The sequence below is a fragment of the Halichoerus grypus genome, chromosome 5 (assembly GCF_964656455.1).
Source record: "Halichoerus grypus chromosome 5, mHalGry1.hap1.1, whole genome shotgun sequence".
Taxonomy (NCBI): domain Eukaryota; kingdom Metazoa; phylum Chordata; class Mammalia; order Carnivora; family Phocidae; genus Halichoerus; species Halichoerus grypus.
The window spans coordinates 64,037,871-64,057,714 of NC_135716.1; the positions used below are offsets into that span (position 1 = coordinate 64,037,871).

Sequence of the window (19,844 nt, forward strand, 5' to 3'; positions counted from 1 at the left end):
GAAGTCTGGTAACATTCTGTCCTGGGTTTTTACTACTAATTTCAACATATTCGGTTCACTCCAATACTTAGTGGCCATGTGCCACCACTAGAAAAGAGATCTCTAGCTTCCCAAGAGAGTGGAACTAAGAATCCTTTATCCTAAATTACTTTGTAAGAGGGTTTTAAAAAATTTTCTTCAAACGGAAGTTAATGTCAAAACTGCAGGCAGGAGTGTGGATTCGATCATTCTAATGTTTTTATTTTAACTATTTGCCACATACCGTACTAGAAGTGGAGGACACAACTCAGAGCAGTGTCCTGAACTCTAAAGATTACAGTGGAAAGAAAAAATTCCAAGTAAACAAATACATTATTAATGTAACAGTTATATAACCACCTACAGACGTTTAGAGACACCTGAAAGGAATCATTCCTGGAGAGCGGAGGAAGTCAAGAAAGATTTCATGGTAGAGATCACTGAGCTGTGTTTTTAAAGATTAATTTGAGCTCCCAGGCCAAAACAAGACAACACAACCACCAGCGGAGAGTATTTAGGCAATGCTGACCACATATCCAAAGTTTCGGGGTGATTAAAGATGAAGTTGGAGAGGTGAGCTGTGATGCTATTCTTCCCCTTCTTCCTCGACTCCAGGCAAAAAAAAAAAAAAAAAAGTTATTGAACATCTATGTTAGGTGTTAGGGATAAAACAAGGAACACAGACTGGTTCCTAGGTTTTGGAGCTTAGAATCTAGCTGGGGAATGGAGGGGAAGCAAATAAAACAAGCAAATAAGTGAAATAATTAAGCATTGCACTAACTGTTGGTAGAAAAGTTGCTGAGATTAATTTGGCCTCGGGGACAGGAAGAGGTTTCACAGAGCTATGCTGAAGATTAAACCGTAAACTAATTGTAAGAATCGGGTACCGGTCATTTCGCAACACTAGCTAGCTCATATAGATATTAATTTTTACAAACACGACAAAAGACACGATCGTAGCCTCCCACGAGTTTCCACAGCTTCCTTGGAATGTCAGAGAACTCCCCTCTAGAGAAGCGTAGTGCCAAACCAAGAGGCCACAGAATTTTACGCATGTGCAGTGACTCATCTGGAAGTAAACTAGGATACCATGTTTATCTTCGTCTCAACCTGCGTCCAGAACTACTTATATCTCAAGTTTCTCACAAACATCCTTTTTTTTAGGCTTTCAACAAACATTTTATTTATGGTACCTACACCCACATAAAAACAGGTTTTTTTTCCCATCACAGCCTAAAGATCTACCCATTTTTAACATGGCGGAGGCCGAGCCTGCGCAGTACGAACAAAGAGGACCGGTTCCAGTTTCTGGCATAACGTTAACATGCCCTTCTTCCGGTGCGGAAGGCTATACCATTCTCATACCCAATCATCGTGTTTGTCCTTATTCACACATATAATTTTCTACGATAATATGTTCTCATTTCAACCACAAGAAGATTCCTCTGTCTCTATTATGTAACTGCTGTTTATATCGTGTCATCCCGGAAGCGCTCCCGCCATCCCCGAATGGTCTGTACCGACTTCACCTCCGGTTCTAGGTGTCATGGCTGCCTCGAGAGACTAGTACGAGTTTGCACCTGTGGTGGGAAGGGTCCGAAGCCCACACCCGGGAACCTAGCGAGGTAAAGTTGCGTCTTGGTTGTGGAGGCGACAACTTCTCCGATTCCTCGGCGATGGCGGCGTCCGGGAGTGGTATGGCTCAGAAAACCTGGGAATTGGCCAACAACATGCAGGAAGCCCAGAGTATCGATGAAATCTACAAATACGACAAGAAACAGCAGCAAGAAATACTGGCGGCGAAGCCCTGGACTAAGGAGTGAGGAGGTCCCTGGCGAGACGCAGGGGAGGGAAGGGGCGGCGGGACTTTAGGACACCCAGGGGGAGTGGGAGTGCAGAAGGTGGAGAGTTTGTGTTTTCATGGGCAGGGAGAAGAATATGCGCCCAAGAAATTTTGGTCCTTTTGTCTCCGCACGTAGAGCCAAAACCCCTCTCCTGGGGCTTGCTTCGACTCCCCTTTCTGTCTCTAACCCATTTGCCTCCAGAGGATGTAAGAGGAAAAGGACAAGCGATTCTCATTTCTCATTTCTCAGTATCTGTATTGTCATATATATGCTACACACCCTGCCTTAAGCCTTGTGTCGATTTACACCTTGCTAGGACCTTCAGCTTATCTCAGACTGGAGACTGCACCTGTCTTCAAAAACTAAATCAGCCCAGGTCTCTAAAATAACTATGAGCCATCTTTTAGAGATCTATAATTGATTGTTGATTGCTGATAAGTGTTTCAGAAACTAGGCTCCACCCAGTCTCCCAAAACGTTACTCCACCAGTTCTCAAGAGCTAGGAATTTTATCAACAAGAGTTTAAAGCTCTTTGCTCCTTAGCAAAAGCCCTGTGTCTCTGGGAATAATAACAAGTCAAGGACTCTTTACCCACAGCATTTACCCTTTCCTGAAAGCCGATTGTATTCCCTATAGAGTAAAAAGAGCATAGTCTGTCAAATGGAGAGGTAGAAAGGACAGCAGTGGTCAACATAAAACCATTCTTCCATCTTTCTCAGTCAGTATTCAGATTCAGCATGTTTATCAATTATTTAATATGGGCTGAGCACTGAACTAGGAATTTCCATATGTTATTTAATCTACATGACAGCCCAGTACTGTTTTCATTCCTTTTTTGCAAATAACAAGCGAATGTAAGTAACTTATTTCATGATCACACTGAGGCAGTGAACTTTTAAGTGAATAATAGACTGAAGTTCAACCTCATAACTGTCACTAGTTGACTGGCCCTAGGAATTTATGTATCTTCATTTTTTATCTGTAAAAAGGAATTAAGACCTACCTATTAGTAATGTCATAAAGATTAGATGAGATAATATATTAAAAAGGGCCTACAGTGTATGTAATGGGAGCACAATAACTATCTTTTTTTTCCTTGTTCCCAGTAAATGAAGGAGCCAAGATTTTAATTCATGTCTTGACTCCCAAGACCAGGTCTCCATATTTTTCAGTTGTGATTTAAATCTGTGGGCAGACATCTTAAAAAGGCTTCTCAGGAAAAAAAAGGGGGGGAGGTAGGGGCTTCTCAGAGACATTGATTGACCATGTTATTAAAAACTGCTTGTCTGCTTACCTCTATAACAGATTATGCATTTAAGGTAGCTGTAGCCTATTAAATATTTGAAAACTGTCTGCTTGCTTTTTTGTGGCTCTGATTATATTCATCCTAGCTGTCTTGGGCTGCATCAGTGAGACAGAAAATGTAATTTTATTCAAGAGTAGTTTAGTCACATCTCCATATGACAAACTTTGAAACAGTGAAGCAGAAGTAAAGATATTAGAGCTACATTTTCAATTTTGAGGCTGATAGCACAGAAAGAAACAACACACTGTTATTTGAGAGTACTATAAAAGATGGGCTAAGGCTAATAACAGCTAGCACTTACAAAGTTTTAATATGTGTTAGGCAGTATGCTAAGCATTTTATATACATTATTTCACTTACTTTATTTCCTCCTAACAAATCTGTGAAATATTCCTACTTACAGATGAGGAAACTAAGGCACAGACATGAAGTGGTTGTCTCTAGGCTACAGCTAGCATGGCATGGCAGACTCAAATCTAAGCAGATGGATGTCAGAGCCCACATTTGGAACCATTAGGCGAGAAAGTTAGGCCTGAAAATCTTTAGGCACAACCATCCAAGTAGAGTCAGAATCAGATTTGGTGATTCCAAAATTAATTGAGAAAAAGTCTATTGAACTGGTCATGTAATTTCTATCTACTTGAATAGCATATTTAAAAAATTATTTCATACTTTTCCCTTCCCCTAAAAGGAAATACTTTGCAGGACCCTGACATGTTTATCATTTCCTATCCCCTGCAGGAACTCTACTTCCTTTTTCTTTCCCATATTCTACACTCTTTCTCCCCTTCCCATCACTGTAAATTCCCTCAAACTTGTTATCTTTACAAAAACTGGCTTTGAAATTGTGTTTATATAAGTTAATTACACTGTGCTTTTGTTTTGTAGTCACCATTACTTTAAGTACTGCAAAATCTCAGCATTGGCTCTACTGAAAATGGTGATGCATGCCAGATCAGGAGGCAACTTGGAAGTGATGGGCTTAATGCTGGGAAAGGTGGATGGTGAAACCATGATCATTATGGACAGTTTTGCTTTGCCTGTAGAGGGCACTGAAACCCGAGTAAATGCTCAGGCTGCTGCATATGAGTACATGGCTGCATATATAGAAAATGCCAAACAGGTAAAAATGTTTCTTAAAGTTCAGTAACTCTAAATTAAGAGTCTCGTCGTGACTCTTGAGTTTCTAAACTTAAAACTATCCTCTTTACATAAAGTTTATACTTTATTTTCAACAATTTCTATGTAAAATGTGTAAAAGGTTAGCATGGATTTTTTTTTTTTTAATAAATTCTCATACTCAAGAGAGTTTTCATCATAAGAAAAAGTTTTCATCATAAGAAAAAAAGTTGTACCTAATGTGTGGTGATGGATGTTAACTACATTTCTTGTGGTGATCATTTTGCAATATATACATATATTGAATCATTATGGTGTACACCTGAACTAATACAATACTATATATCCATATCTCATAAAAAATTTTTTTTTAATTTTCACACTCAGTATCAGATGTATGTTTAAAACCAAAAATTTGGAAACAACCTAAATGTTCCTGAGTATAAAACTGATTAAATAAATTATGGTATATCCATACAATGAACTGCAAGCCAGCCTTTAAGAAAAATAAAAATAAAAAGTAGTTATCTATTTTTTTATGTACTTGGAACAAACCCCACAATATTGTGTTGAGTTGAAAAAGCAGAGTGTAGAGCACTGTCTGTGGTATGCCATTGTGTGTGTTTCTCTTAATCTACATATATGCAAAGAATATGTCTGCAAGATAGGTATATAAGCAGCAGTTATAGTGGTTAACATCTGGGCTGAGAAACTGGATAGTTGAGGGGAACAAGTAGGAAGCAGACTGAATAACCTTACTATACTTGTATCTTGTTAATTTTATGCCTGAAGTTTTAGGTATTATACTTTGGGTATTACCTATTCAAAATAATCTTTTTTTAACCTGAAAGCAGCATATGCTATCCACTATTCTGCATGCTTTCATTTTACCATAATGCTATATAAGCAGACAAATGACAAGTGTCTCTAAGATTAAACAGAATCCTCAATCTTCTTTGCCCTCTTTGTTAGGTTGGCCGCCTTGAAAATGCAATTGGCTGGTATCACAGCCATCCTGGCTATGGCTGCTGGCTTTCTGGGATTGATGTTAGTACGCAGATGCTCAATCAGCAGTTCCAGGAACCATTCGTAGCAGTAGTAGTAAGTATTTTTGCAACCAGTCTTAATTAAGTTCTTCATGAAGATTTATTAAAGCAGGTATACAGAGAAATAAAAATTGTAGAACAATCTGGTGTCATTATGCCTAGGATTGAATCTGAATTCCACCTCTTAGAAGCTGGGACTTCAAACAAGTTACTTAACCTCTCTGCAACTCTTCCCCCACTCTGTAAGATGAGGGTGATCACAGCACCTATGTCTCAGTTCCCTGCACATAGTAGACATTCAGTAATGTTGACTGAATTGAGTTAAGTCAGAAATTGCTAGAGCAGCTCTTGCTATGCTCAGTGTGGTTTAGATGCAATCCAGGTTACTATGAGAAAGGTAGAAATTGTTCATCTAGTAAAAGAAAACTTTTGAAAAAGAGATGAGCAAATCTTTAAATAACATTCTTAAAATGGTATAATAACTAGATCTAATTTCTAAATTAACTATGAGAATTCTATACTTACCCACTTTATTCAGCTTTTATGTTATTTGGTTTGGTTCTTCTTTTCCAATTATTTTTTCCTATTTGGTTATTTTATTCAGTGTTTGTGTGCATGCATGCATAGTCTTATATATACATATGTATTTCTAAGTTTAACGTTTAAACAAATGGAAGTATATAACAGTTTTATAACCAGCAGATAGTAAATATATCTTTCTTGTAGATTGACCCAACAAGAACAATATCTGCAGGAAAAGTGAATCTTGGAGCCTTTAGGACATACCCAAAGGTAATTTTTAAAATTCAAAGCCCTTATAATTTTTTAAATGACTTATTTTTAAAGTCATGTTATGGTTAATATCTTGTTTTGTCCTAAAACAATTTGATAATATTTACAAAATAGCAGTCAACCAACACAAATTGTCTTTAGCAAAAGACAACACGTTTGCGCTATATATTGCTAAGAAAGCAGTTTTCATTTGTTAATAAGTATCTGTGTGCCCATGGCATTCTGACAGGTACTAGACAACAAGCTAAATATATCTATTTCCTTCCCTGCAATCTGAAATAGATATTAGCATACGTGTACATCCCCTAAGGACAAGAAAAATGAATCTATAAACCAGATCCAACCATCAGCCATCAAATGGGGTTGAGGGAGAGTATGAGCAATATACTTTTTTTACTGGAATATTTAAGTTCAATATGTGGCTCCCCAGAATTAATGTTTCTATAAATGGAAAGCTGCATAGAACGTATGTTTTTTCTGCATGTGTGTGTGTTTTTTAATCTTCTATTTTCATTTTTGTTGAGGGCTACAAACCCCCTGATGAAGGACCTTCTGAGTACCAGACTATCCCACTTAATAAAATAGAAGACTTTGGTGTACATTGCAAACAGTAAGTAATTTTAAAATGTATCTCATACCACAATCATCGTAAGAAACCTTAGTCCAAGCCCCTAATTTTACAGATGAGAATAAAGTTTCAGATGAAATGCATTTCATAATCTCTTTTAAAATTGTAGTAAGAATATAAAATTTAGGATAATGTTTGAATTTTTTATTAATAATTGTTCTAACCTGTTATTTGCCTTTCACACAACTATACATATTATCAAAGTACAAGGTACTTAGCCCATTGATGAAATTAACAATTGAAAGAAGTTGTAGTCAGAGCCAGCCTGACACAAGCATGTCTGCAAGCTCTCAAAGTACCCAGGTTTCTTTCTTTCATTCATTCATTCATTCATTCATTCATTCATTTAAGAGAGCGCAAGAGCAGGGGGGAGGGGCAGAGGGAGAAGCAGGACCCCCCGACCAAGCAGGGAGCCTAACACAGGGCTCTGTCCCAGGACCCCGAGATCATGACCTGAGCTGAAGGAAGCCACTTAACCGAATGAGCCACCCAGGCACTTCTCAAGTCTCATTTAGTAAAACTTCATCCTAAACATTTTCACTCCAAATTTTAAAGAAGCCGTACTAAAACCAGTGAATTATATACTTCTTTAAAATAGTGAATGTTGAGGTATATGAATTACATCTCAAGTTTTAAAAGTATTAAAGAAGCCAATGAAAACAGTTTTCTCCTTCTGAATATATCTTGCCACGGAACATTGACCAACCCACCACATTCTGGAGCCTGAACCAAAGCACTAGCCTTCTAACTAGTCTTTCAGCTTCTTCCGTTCACCCCTTTTAAAGTTCTTTTGTCAGCCAAATTGATTCTGTTAAAATGTAAGTCAGATCATATTCCTCCTTCTCCAGAATGATTTCCTGTATCACCAAAAATAAGATCCATAGTCCTTATGATGGACTACACAGCCCTATGTGATCTGACCCTTACTATCTTTGAGCTCATCTCCTATCACTAAACCTTTGCTCTCTCCAGTCCAGCCATAGTGGTGTCCTTATGGTTGTCACATGCGCCAGGCAGCTTTTTGCCTCAGAGCCTTTGCATTTGCTGTTCCCTCTGCTGGGAAAATTGTTCCTTATTTCCACGTGGCTCACTAACTACTTCAGTCATGGAGGATCTGTTTTAGGGTCACTTAACAGAGAGAATGTTCACTGGTCACCCTAATATAACACCTTCCAGTCAGTCACTCTGTGTTTCAGTCCCTGCTTTATTTTTCATATCACTTACCACCATCTGATATGTTTCTGTTTCCTTGTTATTGATCCCATTAGAATGTGAACTTCATGACAGTAGACTTAATTCATTGCTGTATCCTAACATTTAAATCAGACATGGCACATAGAAGGGTGGCCATCCACCCCCACCAAAAAAGTTACCTAAATGATTATCTAGAGTCCCCTTTTCTCCATACCTCCTAAACAAACTTCTAGGACTACCTTGACTACCCATGTGCTACTACTGCTATTATTCTTCTGTTCAGAAATTCTTAGAAAATTCTAGAATTTCTAAAATTGAGTTTTAAAATACATCAGTCATCCCTGACATACTTCTGGGGGGGAAAAAAAAGATTCTTTTTTATTTTCAGTTAGAGGCTTGGGATTAAATCACATAATTTACCCTATTGGAAAAAAATTTTTAAAAAGAAAAAAATTTAAACCATTCCAGTTTGAGAGAATTCCTCCTAAGCCTGGAAACACCTTTGCTGTGATACTTTATCAGAGTAATAGTCAATTTTTTTTTCATTTATATTGAGTTTTAGCAGTAGAAAAATCTTATACCTTTAATACCTACACTACTTTTTTCACTACCAACAGCAGCTTTTGAAAGAAAAAAGACTGAGGCAGTCTATGCTTTCTGTATCCAAACAAAGCTACATTTCCTATTTTACTGAAATACGAGCCCATCAGGGAAGAATAGCCACTTTCTAGCTATCTACATTGCTAGAGCCTAGAATTTTGAATCTGGAATTGCTTGGATATTCAAAGATGTTCTCTTAGGATCAATTCCTAAATAAGAGAGAATAAACTCTTTCCTAGGGCAAATAAGGGGCTTAATTTATTTTTGTTTAAAATCTTTAATGAAATATAGTGCCAGGTTGAAAGAGCAGGGGTTTGGGGCAGGCTGCTTATAGATCCATTTCCTAAATTATTTGGTGATGAAGTATTATGTGCAGTTTATATTGGTCTTTTTTCTTTCCTACCTTAAATCCCATATCATATTGTACACCCAAAGTCTGTTTAAAACATAGAATATAATGTAGATATTAAATGTTTTTAACATTGAAGAACCTTAGTGAAAATAGGACACAAAGTGTTTTTTTTTTTAAGTTAGCTTGTATGTTGTCAGTGTTATGCAGGAACATGGTTTAAAGAGTAAAATGGTTCAATGAAACTTATGAAAAATAACAATTTTGTACCATTCCCTTTCCCATCCCCCCAGAGGCAGTCACTTAAACTATTATAGTTATTCCTGTAAGTATTTACCACATCTCTTCAAACAACGTGCTGATAGTGCTACTTCTTGATTTTCAGTTCTAGGCAGTATCTATTATTGACTTCCTGTACAGAAGATGAGGATTTAGCTCCACAAGTAATTTTGAATGTTCTTCTTGTTTTCAACTCTGCTACTGAGATTTGCAGCTAATCACTACATGTTAGACAAAAAATTTCATTGCATCAACCTATGGAATTAAAACAGTAATTACATTAAGGTGATCCATAAATTTTAAAACATAAACTCTATTCTAGAACTTCGTTTGAGTTCCCTTATTTTCCATCCTTTATAAATCCAAATATCTATTGCTATATTCACCCTCTCGTCTCTTTTTTCCTCAAGTATCAGAGATACAACCCCCTCCTTTCTAAAGCTGACTTTCTACTTGAGCCCCTCATCCCCTCCCCATACCTAATTCCCTTACTCCTGGGACCTCACTTGTTAAATACTCTCTTAAATGTCTACAGTCTACATGTAAAAATAAAACTGTGAGGTTTTTGATAATAGATACAACTTTTCATATCCTTTCTCTGCCACTTACTAGCTATGTGGCTTTGAGTAAAGTCTTTTCTTTCTGAACGTTTGTCTATAGACTGGGAATAATAAATGCTTTCTGCGTATGGTTATAGGAAAGACTAAATGAGAATGTATGTAAAGCACCCAGGATATAATAGGCACTCAAGAAATATACTGTTCCACTTCCACATTTCATTAGCTATGTCCTACCCATCTTCAGATCTGCATAGGTATCTTAATTTTGAAAAGACCCTCACTTAATTCTGATGTCCTTAAATTCTTATTCTTTTTTATTTCTTCACTCACTCCTGAATTGAATCAACAAGCATTTCTTATTGTGTCCACATGTCTTTATCTTTTGCACCACTAACCTGCGTTTGAGCCTTTCTTCACATCTGCTGCACTGCAGTCATATCCTTTGTGGTCTCCCTGCCTACAGTTCCTCTGAAACACATCCTATCACAAGCCAGCTTTCTTCAAACACCTCTTTGGCCCAATCATTGCTCTGCTCAAACATCTTCCATGAGTCCCCACTACCTAGAAGATAAAGTTTAAATTTCTTTTTTTAAGTTTTTATTAAGTTTTATTAGCTAACATACAGTGTAATATTAGTTTCGGATGTATAATATAGTGATTCAACATTTCCATACAACACCTGGTGCTCAAAGTGCACTCCTAATCCCCATCACCTATATAACCCATCCCCCCACCCATGAAGTTTAAATTTCATAACCTTTCACGTAATATCTTCCACCAAATAAGACCCCAACAAAGCCTCCTAGGTTCCCCTCACATAATTATTCTGCTTTTGCTTAACTGTCCAGACAAAGTGATTTACTTACTATTCCTTTCATGACTTTCCTATTTGTGAGTCAATGCTCCCTGCCTAATGCTCTCCTTGCTGTCTACATAAACACACCATAGACTCATGTAAGGGTTACTGTCAGGCCTGCCTTCTCCCTGGGGCTTCTCAGGCAATTCTGTCTACACTGAGAGTATTCATTATCTCTAACATTTAATTGGTGATGATTAATTTTATATACTCACTATAGCATCACTTACTGTTATTCAGTATATATCATTATATTTAATTTTTTGTGGCTTCATACCACATCTCCCCTAAAAATAGTAATAAGCTCCTTAAGGTAAAAAAGTCCCTTGTGTTTCTTTGTATCTACTGATGTACAGAACCTAGGGAGGTATTCAAATATTTATTACTTCAAAAATACATGTTTTTCGTACATTTAACCAAATATTTCTTGCGCCTCACTGATTACAAATTAGGCACCTTTAGAAGCAGTATTTTTTTAGGGACTCTAAGGATTCTGTTTTAAGGTTTGCTTTCCAAAAAAGCAATAGGCCCTAATTAGGGGATTAGAAAGGGAGAAATGGGAAATCCACATGTCATTTTCAGTATTTTTAAAAGCCTATCAAAAATTGTCATTGACCCTAGAGAAGCAGTTCATTAAGTTTATGTGCTATTGGCTAGAATTTATGAACTCGATAACATGGATAAACATATGTCATTCAGAAGTTCTGACTGGTTGTTGATAAGTTGTGGGGAATTTCTGGGCTCTACAGTGGGAAGAAATATAACACAAGAAAGTTTGGTTAACAGAAGATTTGAAACCACACCTCTGAAGAGTAAGGAAACCATGGTTACCTATTGTTCTATTGGACTAAAAACTAAAACATAACTGTTTGGATATAAAATGTAATTCACTTAAATTTGGCCATAACTTTTATATGATATGGTTGAATTTTTTTTTTAACTTATAAATTTGTCCTTTTGTTTCATAGATATTATGCCTTAGAAGTCTCATATTTCAAATCCTCATTGGATCGCAAATTGCTTGAGCTTTTGTGGAATAAATACTGGGTGAATACGCTGAGTTCCTCTAGTTTGCTTACTGTAAGTACTGTATTCCCAAGGGATGCATATGAATTTTATCTAAGCTACATAAGTTGTTTAATATCTGAAACTCTTTTTCATGGGAAGGCTATACCTGACTTGGCCAAGACACCAGGGCTGGGCTCAGATTCTGCACATGACCAGAGCTGAATTGGGATACTAGGCCAAGCCAAGATCTATGTCATGTACCATTGAGACCAAGTCCAAGTGACAAATACAAGTGGCCAGATGAGGGTGAAATCTGCACCTGCCTTAAAGAGACTTACAGAGAGAAAAATACAAATATTGTTTTTTGTTGTGTCAGGTGTCTCAGGTAGGACCCCAGTTACAGGTGACAGGAGACCCAACCAAACTGGCCTAAACAAAAAAAGAGAATCTTTTAAGCTACAAAGTCCAGGAATAGGGCTTACTTCAGGCATAGCAAGTTTGCACGGAAACAATATTATGAGGTCTTGGTCTTTCTGTCTCAGCTTTGATTTCGTATCAGTTGGCTTCAGTTTTAGGCTTCATATGAAAACAAGATGGCAGGGGCACCTGGGTGGCGCCTGCCTTTAAGCGTCCAATTCTTGGTTTTGGCTCAGGTCCTGATCTCAGAATCATGAGATTGAGCCCAGTGTCGGGGCTCTGCACTCAGCGCAGAGTCTGATTGGGATTCTATCTCCCTCTCCCTCTACCCCTCCCGCTTAGGCTCTCTCTAAAATAAATAAATCTTTTTAAAAAGGGGGGGGTCATGGCGGGAGGAAAAGAAAACAAGATGGCAGCATTAACTTCAGGCCTCCCAGCCTCCCATTTTCACATTCAAAAGAGAAGATCAAGATACACATACACGTATCTCCAGGCAAAACCTCATTGTGTCTGAGCTTTGTTTAGGTTGCATGCCCATCCCTAAACCTGTGGCCAAGGGAATGAACACCATGAGTAGCTGTATCAGGGCAAGTACTTCACTGCTGGGCTGGGCTAGAAAAAACTCAGGAGCACGTGGACTAAGAATTAGGAAGGGCTGTCCCCAGAAGGAAGTCAGAATATCATTAACTTAAAGTAGCAGATACTGGGCAGCAAAAAATAAGATAAAATAAATTACTGAATTTTTTCTAATATATCATTAAAACCTAACATACTTAGAAGGATATTTATTTTACAGGCTTCTATCTAGAGCTTAGTCAGGAACAGTTGTGTGTTTTTTTTTTTTCTTTTTTTAAAGTAGGCCACCTCACATAGTACAGAATAGCATAATGGTTAGAACCACAAAATTTGGTATAAGATAAACTCAGTTCAAAAACAACTCTGGAACTTTACTAGCTGTGTGTGACCTTCAGAAAGTTATTTAATGAGACTGAGCCTTTTCTTGAGTTTAGTGATAATAGTACCTACATCATTAAGTACCATGAGAATTAAATGAAATTCTTTATATAAATCAGTTAACAAAGTGCCTGGCATATAATAAAGCCTCAGTAAGTTATTATTTTTTGTTTGGTTCATTTGTTTGTTCATAGAGCATATTTTCTATGATTTTATTGTTTTTTTTTTAAAGATTTTATTTAGAGAGAGAGAGAGCCTGAGCAGGGGCAGAGGGGGAGAGAGAGAATCCCAAGCGGACCCCCTGCTGAGCTCAGATCCCAACAGAGGGCTCAGTCCCACAACCCTGAGATCATGACCCAAGCTGAAACCAAAAGTTGGACACTTCACTGACTGAGCCACCCAGGCAACCCTTTCTGTGATTTTAAATCAAGTTCTGGCAGCCTTTCTGTTCTTATTTTGTAACCTCAACAGTCAGAAGTAGCAAATTAGAAGGAAGGAAAGTGATCATTATAGCAAACATTTATTAAGTGCTTCCTTTGTGCCATATACTGCTAAATGCTTTGTATGAGTTGTTTCCTTAGAGGCAAGTATACTAATGAGAACCAGAAGTGACACATGATGGCAGAGGGAGAAAACACTAAGACCAGAGCAGTCTGAACCTTTGTGTAAAGGCAAACAGCTCTACCTACTCAGCCTATGGCTCTCCCTGTTTTCCAGCATTGCATATATTGAGGACATTAATAATCAAGAAAAGGTTAAATTATATTTTCTTCTTTTTTGTGGTTGTATATATGGTACATTGTAGCATTTTAAGAAAAAATTTATAGGACTCCTGAGCGGCTCAGTCGGTTAAGCATCTGCCTTCGGCTTGGGTCACGATCCCAGGGTCCTGGGATTGAGCCCTTCATTGGGCTCCCTGCTCAGCAGGGAGTCTGCGTCTCCTCTCTTTCTGCCCCTCCCCCCTCTCATGCTCCCTCTCTCTCTCAAATAAACCAAATAAATCTTAAAAAAAGAAAAGAAAAAATCTATAAATGTATGTTCAGCGCATCTCTTTCTCCAGCTAAAGCATATAACCTAAAAGCTACCAGAAAAAAGTTTTCTGATTTAAGAAATTAGTTCCCTCTTCATTCTCTGTGTGTTTAAAATGTAATTGATGTCATTTTATTTCACTTTAATAGTATAACCTGTTCCTGCCATCTTACATTTTTATGGCTTGAGCTAAATCCTCCAAATGTGAAGTGGTCTACAAACCTTAAGCTTTTCTTCAAATCTGTAGAGGGGAAAATGTCTTGGTGTCCTAAACCATTTAGATCCAGACAAAGTGAATATAATTGCATCTTTAAAAAATATCATTTTAGGGCACCTGGGTGGCTCAGTTGGTTAAGCATCTGCCTTTGGCTCAGGTCATGATCCCACAGTCCTGGGATCGAGTCCCGCATCGGGCTCCCTGCTCAGCCGGGAGTCTGCTTCTCTCTCTCCTTCTGCCTCTGCCTCTCCCCCCCTCACCTGTGCACGCTCTTTCTCAAAATAAATAAATAAAATATTTTTTTTTTAAATATCATCAGTTTATAAAATCATTGGAAGAGCTGGTAGCATTGTAAAGGGCCCTCTGTAGTGAGTATGATGACAGCAAATAACTTTTCATGTTTGGTGATTGAACATGTACACTGTCTTACAGATTGAGTAAATAGAGTAATGTACTAATTGTTGCCAAGTCATTTGTTTAATCTTCACTCTCTTCTTTTGAAGATAAGGGAAAGAAATGGAACATATACTTCATAACTCATCTTAGTGAAAAGTTGTTTTGTATTTTAGACTACAACATTTTAAAAAAGATAACCCATAAAAATGCTTAAGTGTTTAATGCTTAAGTGTACATATGTAACTGTTAAAGTTTTTCTTTTTAAAAAGTATGAAATATTAAGGGACAAATAGTATATGTAGTATTACAGCTTAACAAATATAGGTGTGTGTGCAAGCATATAGCAATACTCTAAAATATAACTGTGGTTATAGCTAAGTGGAGGGATTATAGGTGTTTCCTTTCCTCTTTATTTTACTCTACATTTTCCAAATTGTCTGCAGTAACTATTAACTTTATAATCAGAAAACCTAAGACAAATGTAATTTTTATTTATTTTTTGGGTTTGTTTGCTTTTTTTTTGCGGGGTCGGGGGAAGTGTTCTTTTTTTTTTTTTTTAAAGATTTTATTTATTTGAGAGAGAGAGACAGGGAGCAGAGAGAGTGAGAGAGAGCACAAGAAGAGGTAGAGGCAGAGGGAGAAGCAGACTCCCCACTGAGCAGGGAGCCCAATGTGGGACTTGATCCCGGGACTCCAGGATCATGACCTGAGCCAAAGGCAGTCGCCTAACCAACTGAGCCACCCAGGTGCCCCGACAAATGTTGGTATTAAATGCTGAAATTTCAACAAGAACAAATAATAAAATTAGCTAACAATTATTAAGGCTTTACCAGGTGCTATGGACAGTCCTAAGAGCTTTATATACATTACTCCATATACATTATTTAATTTAGTCTTCATAATAGCCTTAATGTAGAAATTATCACTGTCCTCTCCCCCATTTTCAAAAGATGACTTAAAGGCACAGAAAAGTAAGGGAGTTTTCCCAAGGCCTCCCAGCTAATCTGCAGCAGAGCCAAAACTGAGACTCAGGCCTTTGTACTTCAAAGCCTCTCATAATAACAAGTATTAGATTTAATGAGTCAAAAAGAAGAATTCCAAATTTAATCTTGAAATTATAAAGGGGGGGAAACTCTACACTTGAACTGCTTGAACTTTAGAGTCAGTTTTTACAAGTAAATTTGATTTCTTACTTCAGTGACTATCAGACTTACATTTCATGGTGGAATTCTTTGTAAATGAAATGTTCTAAATAGAAAAAAATTTACATTAAAATATATATATATATATGCACACACACACTGACACAATACCATTTTCCCTGCAGAATGCAGACTATACCACTGGTCAGGTCTTTGATTTATCTGAAAAATTAGAACAGTCAGAAGCCCAGCTGGGACGAGGGAGTTTCATGTTGGGTTTAGAAACACATGACAGAAAGTCAGAAGACAAACTTGCCAAAGCTACAAGAGACAGGTAAGAGCTAATCTATTCCTACCCCTAACTAGTTCTTTTTGTTTCAGAATTTGCACATTATAATAGGATTTAAATTCCTTATGTTTCACCTTACTTACAACCTAGAATGGTACCTGAATATTAATTTCTTGGGACCTTTAAGAGTTGTCAAATGCAAATTTTAGCTTAGAAAATTTAGGTTAAAACATTAAAAGCTTAAAGATCTAGGTAATGTAATGAAAAACTCCCAGTCATCTTTTCTAGATCTAGCTAGAAAGTGTACTAAAGAAAACCAATCCATCACTGGATCTTTAAAAAAAAAAAAAAAAAAAAAAACTTCTGCAAAAGAACATCCAAATCTATTCTAACTTAATCATCTTTTGAGGGATTATGTTAAGATTTCTTAAATTTATCAAACTTCACATTTTTATGAAGTTTTAAACCCCTAAATATCACAAAAATGATTGCATCTCTCTTAAGTTATTCTTCTGAAAGTATCCTTAATACAGTAATTTAGTATCCCAAATTTCACTACCAAGAATTTGTTAGAAACAAACTTGGAATGTGTTCTCTGATAACTTATGAAATAATCAGGCAGCCCTTCAGATGCATAGAGGATTGGGAAGACTACCTAAATAGCATGTACTTTCACAAAAGTTTGAACTTTAATGTGATAATTAGGGGCAGAGAGTAAGGGAAAATTATGTTGACATCTATATAAACTGATACCTTGGTATCCATCTTAAGAAAAACCAGACTGGTCAACAGGAAAGAAAAGGGAGAAGGGAAGGTAAAGTGTGTTAGGAGCAGAAGCCATCTTGGGTTAAATTATCTTATTCTGTTCCATGAGTTTTTAGAAAGTATAGAGCTAGTGGCCTGGATAAAATTAAATCTTTCTTCAGTATTAGGTCTCATTTTTGGTACCTGCACTGAGTGTATGTTTTTGCTCATCTATTTTTGTATCATTTGTGATTTATAATTTTATCTACATCTACACCTCAGTTTCTTAGCAAGCAAAAATTTCACAATGGTAATGTCTCCAATTATATAAGAAGAAAAGTAGGATGGACAAAAGTAGTAGTACACAAGTAGAGAATTTACCTTTTTTGGGTAACTTTATAAGAATTGTATCTCTTCTAAATATTGTGGGGTTTTATTGTTTTTTGCTTTTTATTTTTTATCAGTTCTAAAATCTAAGTCCTTTACCCACTGACTTTGACTTTTAATTGTTTGAAGGTTGTTTGTGATTATTTCAGGAAAAAGCACAGGATTCTTTAAAATCTCTTTTTTAATAATTCTAAGTAATAAATGATAAGATTTTAATGTAAGATCAGAATCAGTCTATAATGATGAAGTATATATAATTTCAGTCACCTTCCAGAATAGAACTTTTCCCAAAACTGTTGATAAGTAACTGTTAATATCAGATTTTATACTGCTCTCTTGTGAAGGTTCTAGTAAGTATAGTTGACTCTTGAACAATGTGGGTTTGAACTGCATGGGTCCGCTTATATGTGGGGTTTTTTCCTATAAATACAGTACAGTAATGTAAATGTAGATTTTCTTAACACTTCTCTCTAGCTTAGTTTGTTGTAAGAGTACAGTATATAATGTAATATACAAAATACGTGCTAATCAGTTGTTTATGTTATTGTTAAGCTTCCCATTAACACTAGGCAATTAGTAGTTAAGTTTTGGGGGAGTCGGAAGTTATATGTGAATTTTCAACTGTGTGGAAGATTTGGTACCCTTAACTCTCACATTGTTCAAGGATCAACTGTAATGAAATGGTTAAAAGACATGCAGAAAGCTAAAAATCACAAGAGTAAACTGTAAATTATAGTTTGTGGAGTATGAATAGAACTGAAAATCATTATTGGGGGTATAAGGATGGAAATGGGGGGAGGGAACTTGCATGTTCAAAACAGTTTTCAGTTCTTATGACATTTTATGATGTGTTTTTTCTTTACAGCTGTAAAACTACCATAGAAGCTATCCATGGATTGATGTCTCAGGTTATTAAGGATAAACTGTTTAATCAAATTAACATCTCTTAATCACTAAGTAGTACTTTTGACTGAAAGCCAGTATGAGAAAAATAGTCAAGTAACACTTTAAAACCAGTTACCAAATACCTGATTAGAAGTATAAGGTGCTCTGAAGTGTCCTGAATATTAACATTGTGTAATAAAACTCTTTAAAATGAAATTGTTCTTTTGTTATTTTGTGGGAGCAGTTACATTATTTTTCTAGGATCCTTTAATGTTCTAGAATATAAGAGAAAGAAATATTTATTGGAACCTTTATTTTTTAAATTTAAATCTAAATCGAAGAATTTCAGCACTTCACTTGCCATACTGATTATCAGAGCCACTTTTCAATTCGCCTATACCTTCTTTGGTAGTCCACTAGTAAAAATATAATTTAACATAACGTTTTTATGTTCTTATGAAATGTTAACCATGTCACACCTTAAGTTATTTTCTTGAAAATTAAATAACTTAAGACAGAGCCTAATATAGGTTATCTAGTCATTCAAATATTTACCAAGTACCTTTACTGAATAGGCCAAATTTTACTTTGCAGATATTCTGAACAAGATAGACAAGGCCACTTCCTGTCCTCACAGAACCTACTGTGGAGGCTAAAGCTAAGTTAACAAGAACCTATGTATACTAGTATGAAGGGAGAAATAGTGTGCTGGGAAACTCAGGAGGAACATTTACACCAAGGAGGAGTTACCCAGGTAGGCTTCCTGAAAGAGTGACCTGACATAAAGCTGAAATTTGAAAGACAGGAGGACTAGCCAGAAAAGCATAATGGGAATGCAAGTTTATAAGCAGAGAGTACGGCAACATGTAGAAGGCCAGAGGTAGAGAGCATGAACCTAGTACCCTCAAGAACTGATACTCAGTTAGACCTGAGAGCGTCCAATTGGACATGAGAAGTAGCAAAAGATTAATAGGTAAGATGAGGGTAGATCCTGCAGAGGCACTTTGGACTTTATCCTAACAGCAATGCAGAGTTAAGAGTTTTAAACAACAGAAATTGATGTTTCTAAGAGCACTGTTAAGAGATCTGGGGGTGAGGGCTGGCTGAAAACAAATGAAATGACTTGTAGAAAATGAAGAGTGAAAAGACAAGACAAATCATGGAAACATCAAATACAAAAATCCGCAGAGGAAGAGACCACAGGAGCAGAGAAGAAACTTTAAGAAGTAATTTACCAGTGACTTGACATGCTGCCAAGAGGTCAAGGAAAACAACGCCTAAAAGTTTTCCATTAGATTTAGCAATGAGGTAGTCTTTGGTAAGATGAGGAAGCCCATTAACATTAGTATCCAAATACATTCTTCGACAGTTGACGATATATTAGCATTTTGGTCTTGTTTTGTAAACTTTTAATTTTATTTTTTTTTAAGTAACCTCTGCACCCAATGTGGGGCTTGAACTCATGTCCCTGAGATCAAGAATCATGCTTTACCAACTAAGCCAGCCAGGAGCCCCTCATTTTGTAACTATTTAAATAAAAGCAGGCACCCCCAATTTCAGATGGTTCAAACACCTCCATTTTTATACCCTTTTAAAAAAAATGACTGCCCCCTATGAGCAGTCAAAATCTATTTACTGCCATAGTCTTCAGCAACACCTTAAGAAACACTGACAAGCTTGTTGAGGTTTCATTCACATACAGGATTGAGTGATTAAAGTTTTTGACATGAAAGAGTAAGGAGCCATTGGAGTCACCATGAAAATATACTAGCAGTTTTCATTCTA

The 19,844-nt window shown here is 36.6% G+C and overlaps 2 protein-coding genes across 3 annotated transcripts in view; one reads left to right on the top strand and one right to left on the bottom strand.

Moving 5' to 3' along the window:
* CSPP1 (centrosome and spindle pole associated protein 1) overlaps positions 1–19,844 on the bottom strand; it is a 252,250-nt gene that overhangs the window by 169,679 nt on the left and 62,727 nt on the right. The gene's annotated exons all lie outside the window — the stretch shown is intronic.
* COPS5 (COP9 signalosome subunit 5) lies at positions 1,400–18,275 on the top strand. Of its 2 annotated transcripts, none has more exons than XM_036102416.2 (8): positions 1,400–1,837; positions 4,057–4,291; positions 5,260–5,388; positions 6,060–6,125; positions 6,650–6,735; positions 11,560–11,671; positions 15,940–16,088; positions 18,040–18,275. In XM_036102416.2, the coding sequence occupies exons 1-8, from the start codon at positions 1,695–1,697 to the stop codon at positions 18,122–18,124; spliced, it is 1,005 nt and encodes a 334-aa protein (XP_035958309.1). In that variant the 5' UTR covers positions 1,400–1,694; the 3' UTR covers positions 18,125–18,275. The 2 variants fall into 2 exon arrangements, with proteins under 2 accessions (XP_035958309.1, XP_035958311.1); XM_036102418.2 differs by having other exon boundaries at positions 1,705–1,845.

Bases quoted from the DNA above. Each gene is read 5' to 3' on its own strand.
- COPS5 (XM_036102416.2), top strand. From the start codon at position 1,695: ATGGCGGCGTCCGGGAGTGGTATGGCTCAGAAAACCTGGGAATTGGCC. The intron at 4,292-5,259 runs GTAAAAATGTTT...CCTCTTTGTTAG, and splicing joins ATATAGAAAATGCCAAACAG to GTTGGCCGCCTTGAAAATGC. The intron at 11,672-15,939 runs GTAAGTACTGTA...TTTTCCCTGCAG, and splicing joins GTTCCTCTAGTTTGCTTACT to AATGCAGACTATACCACTGG.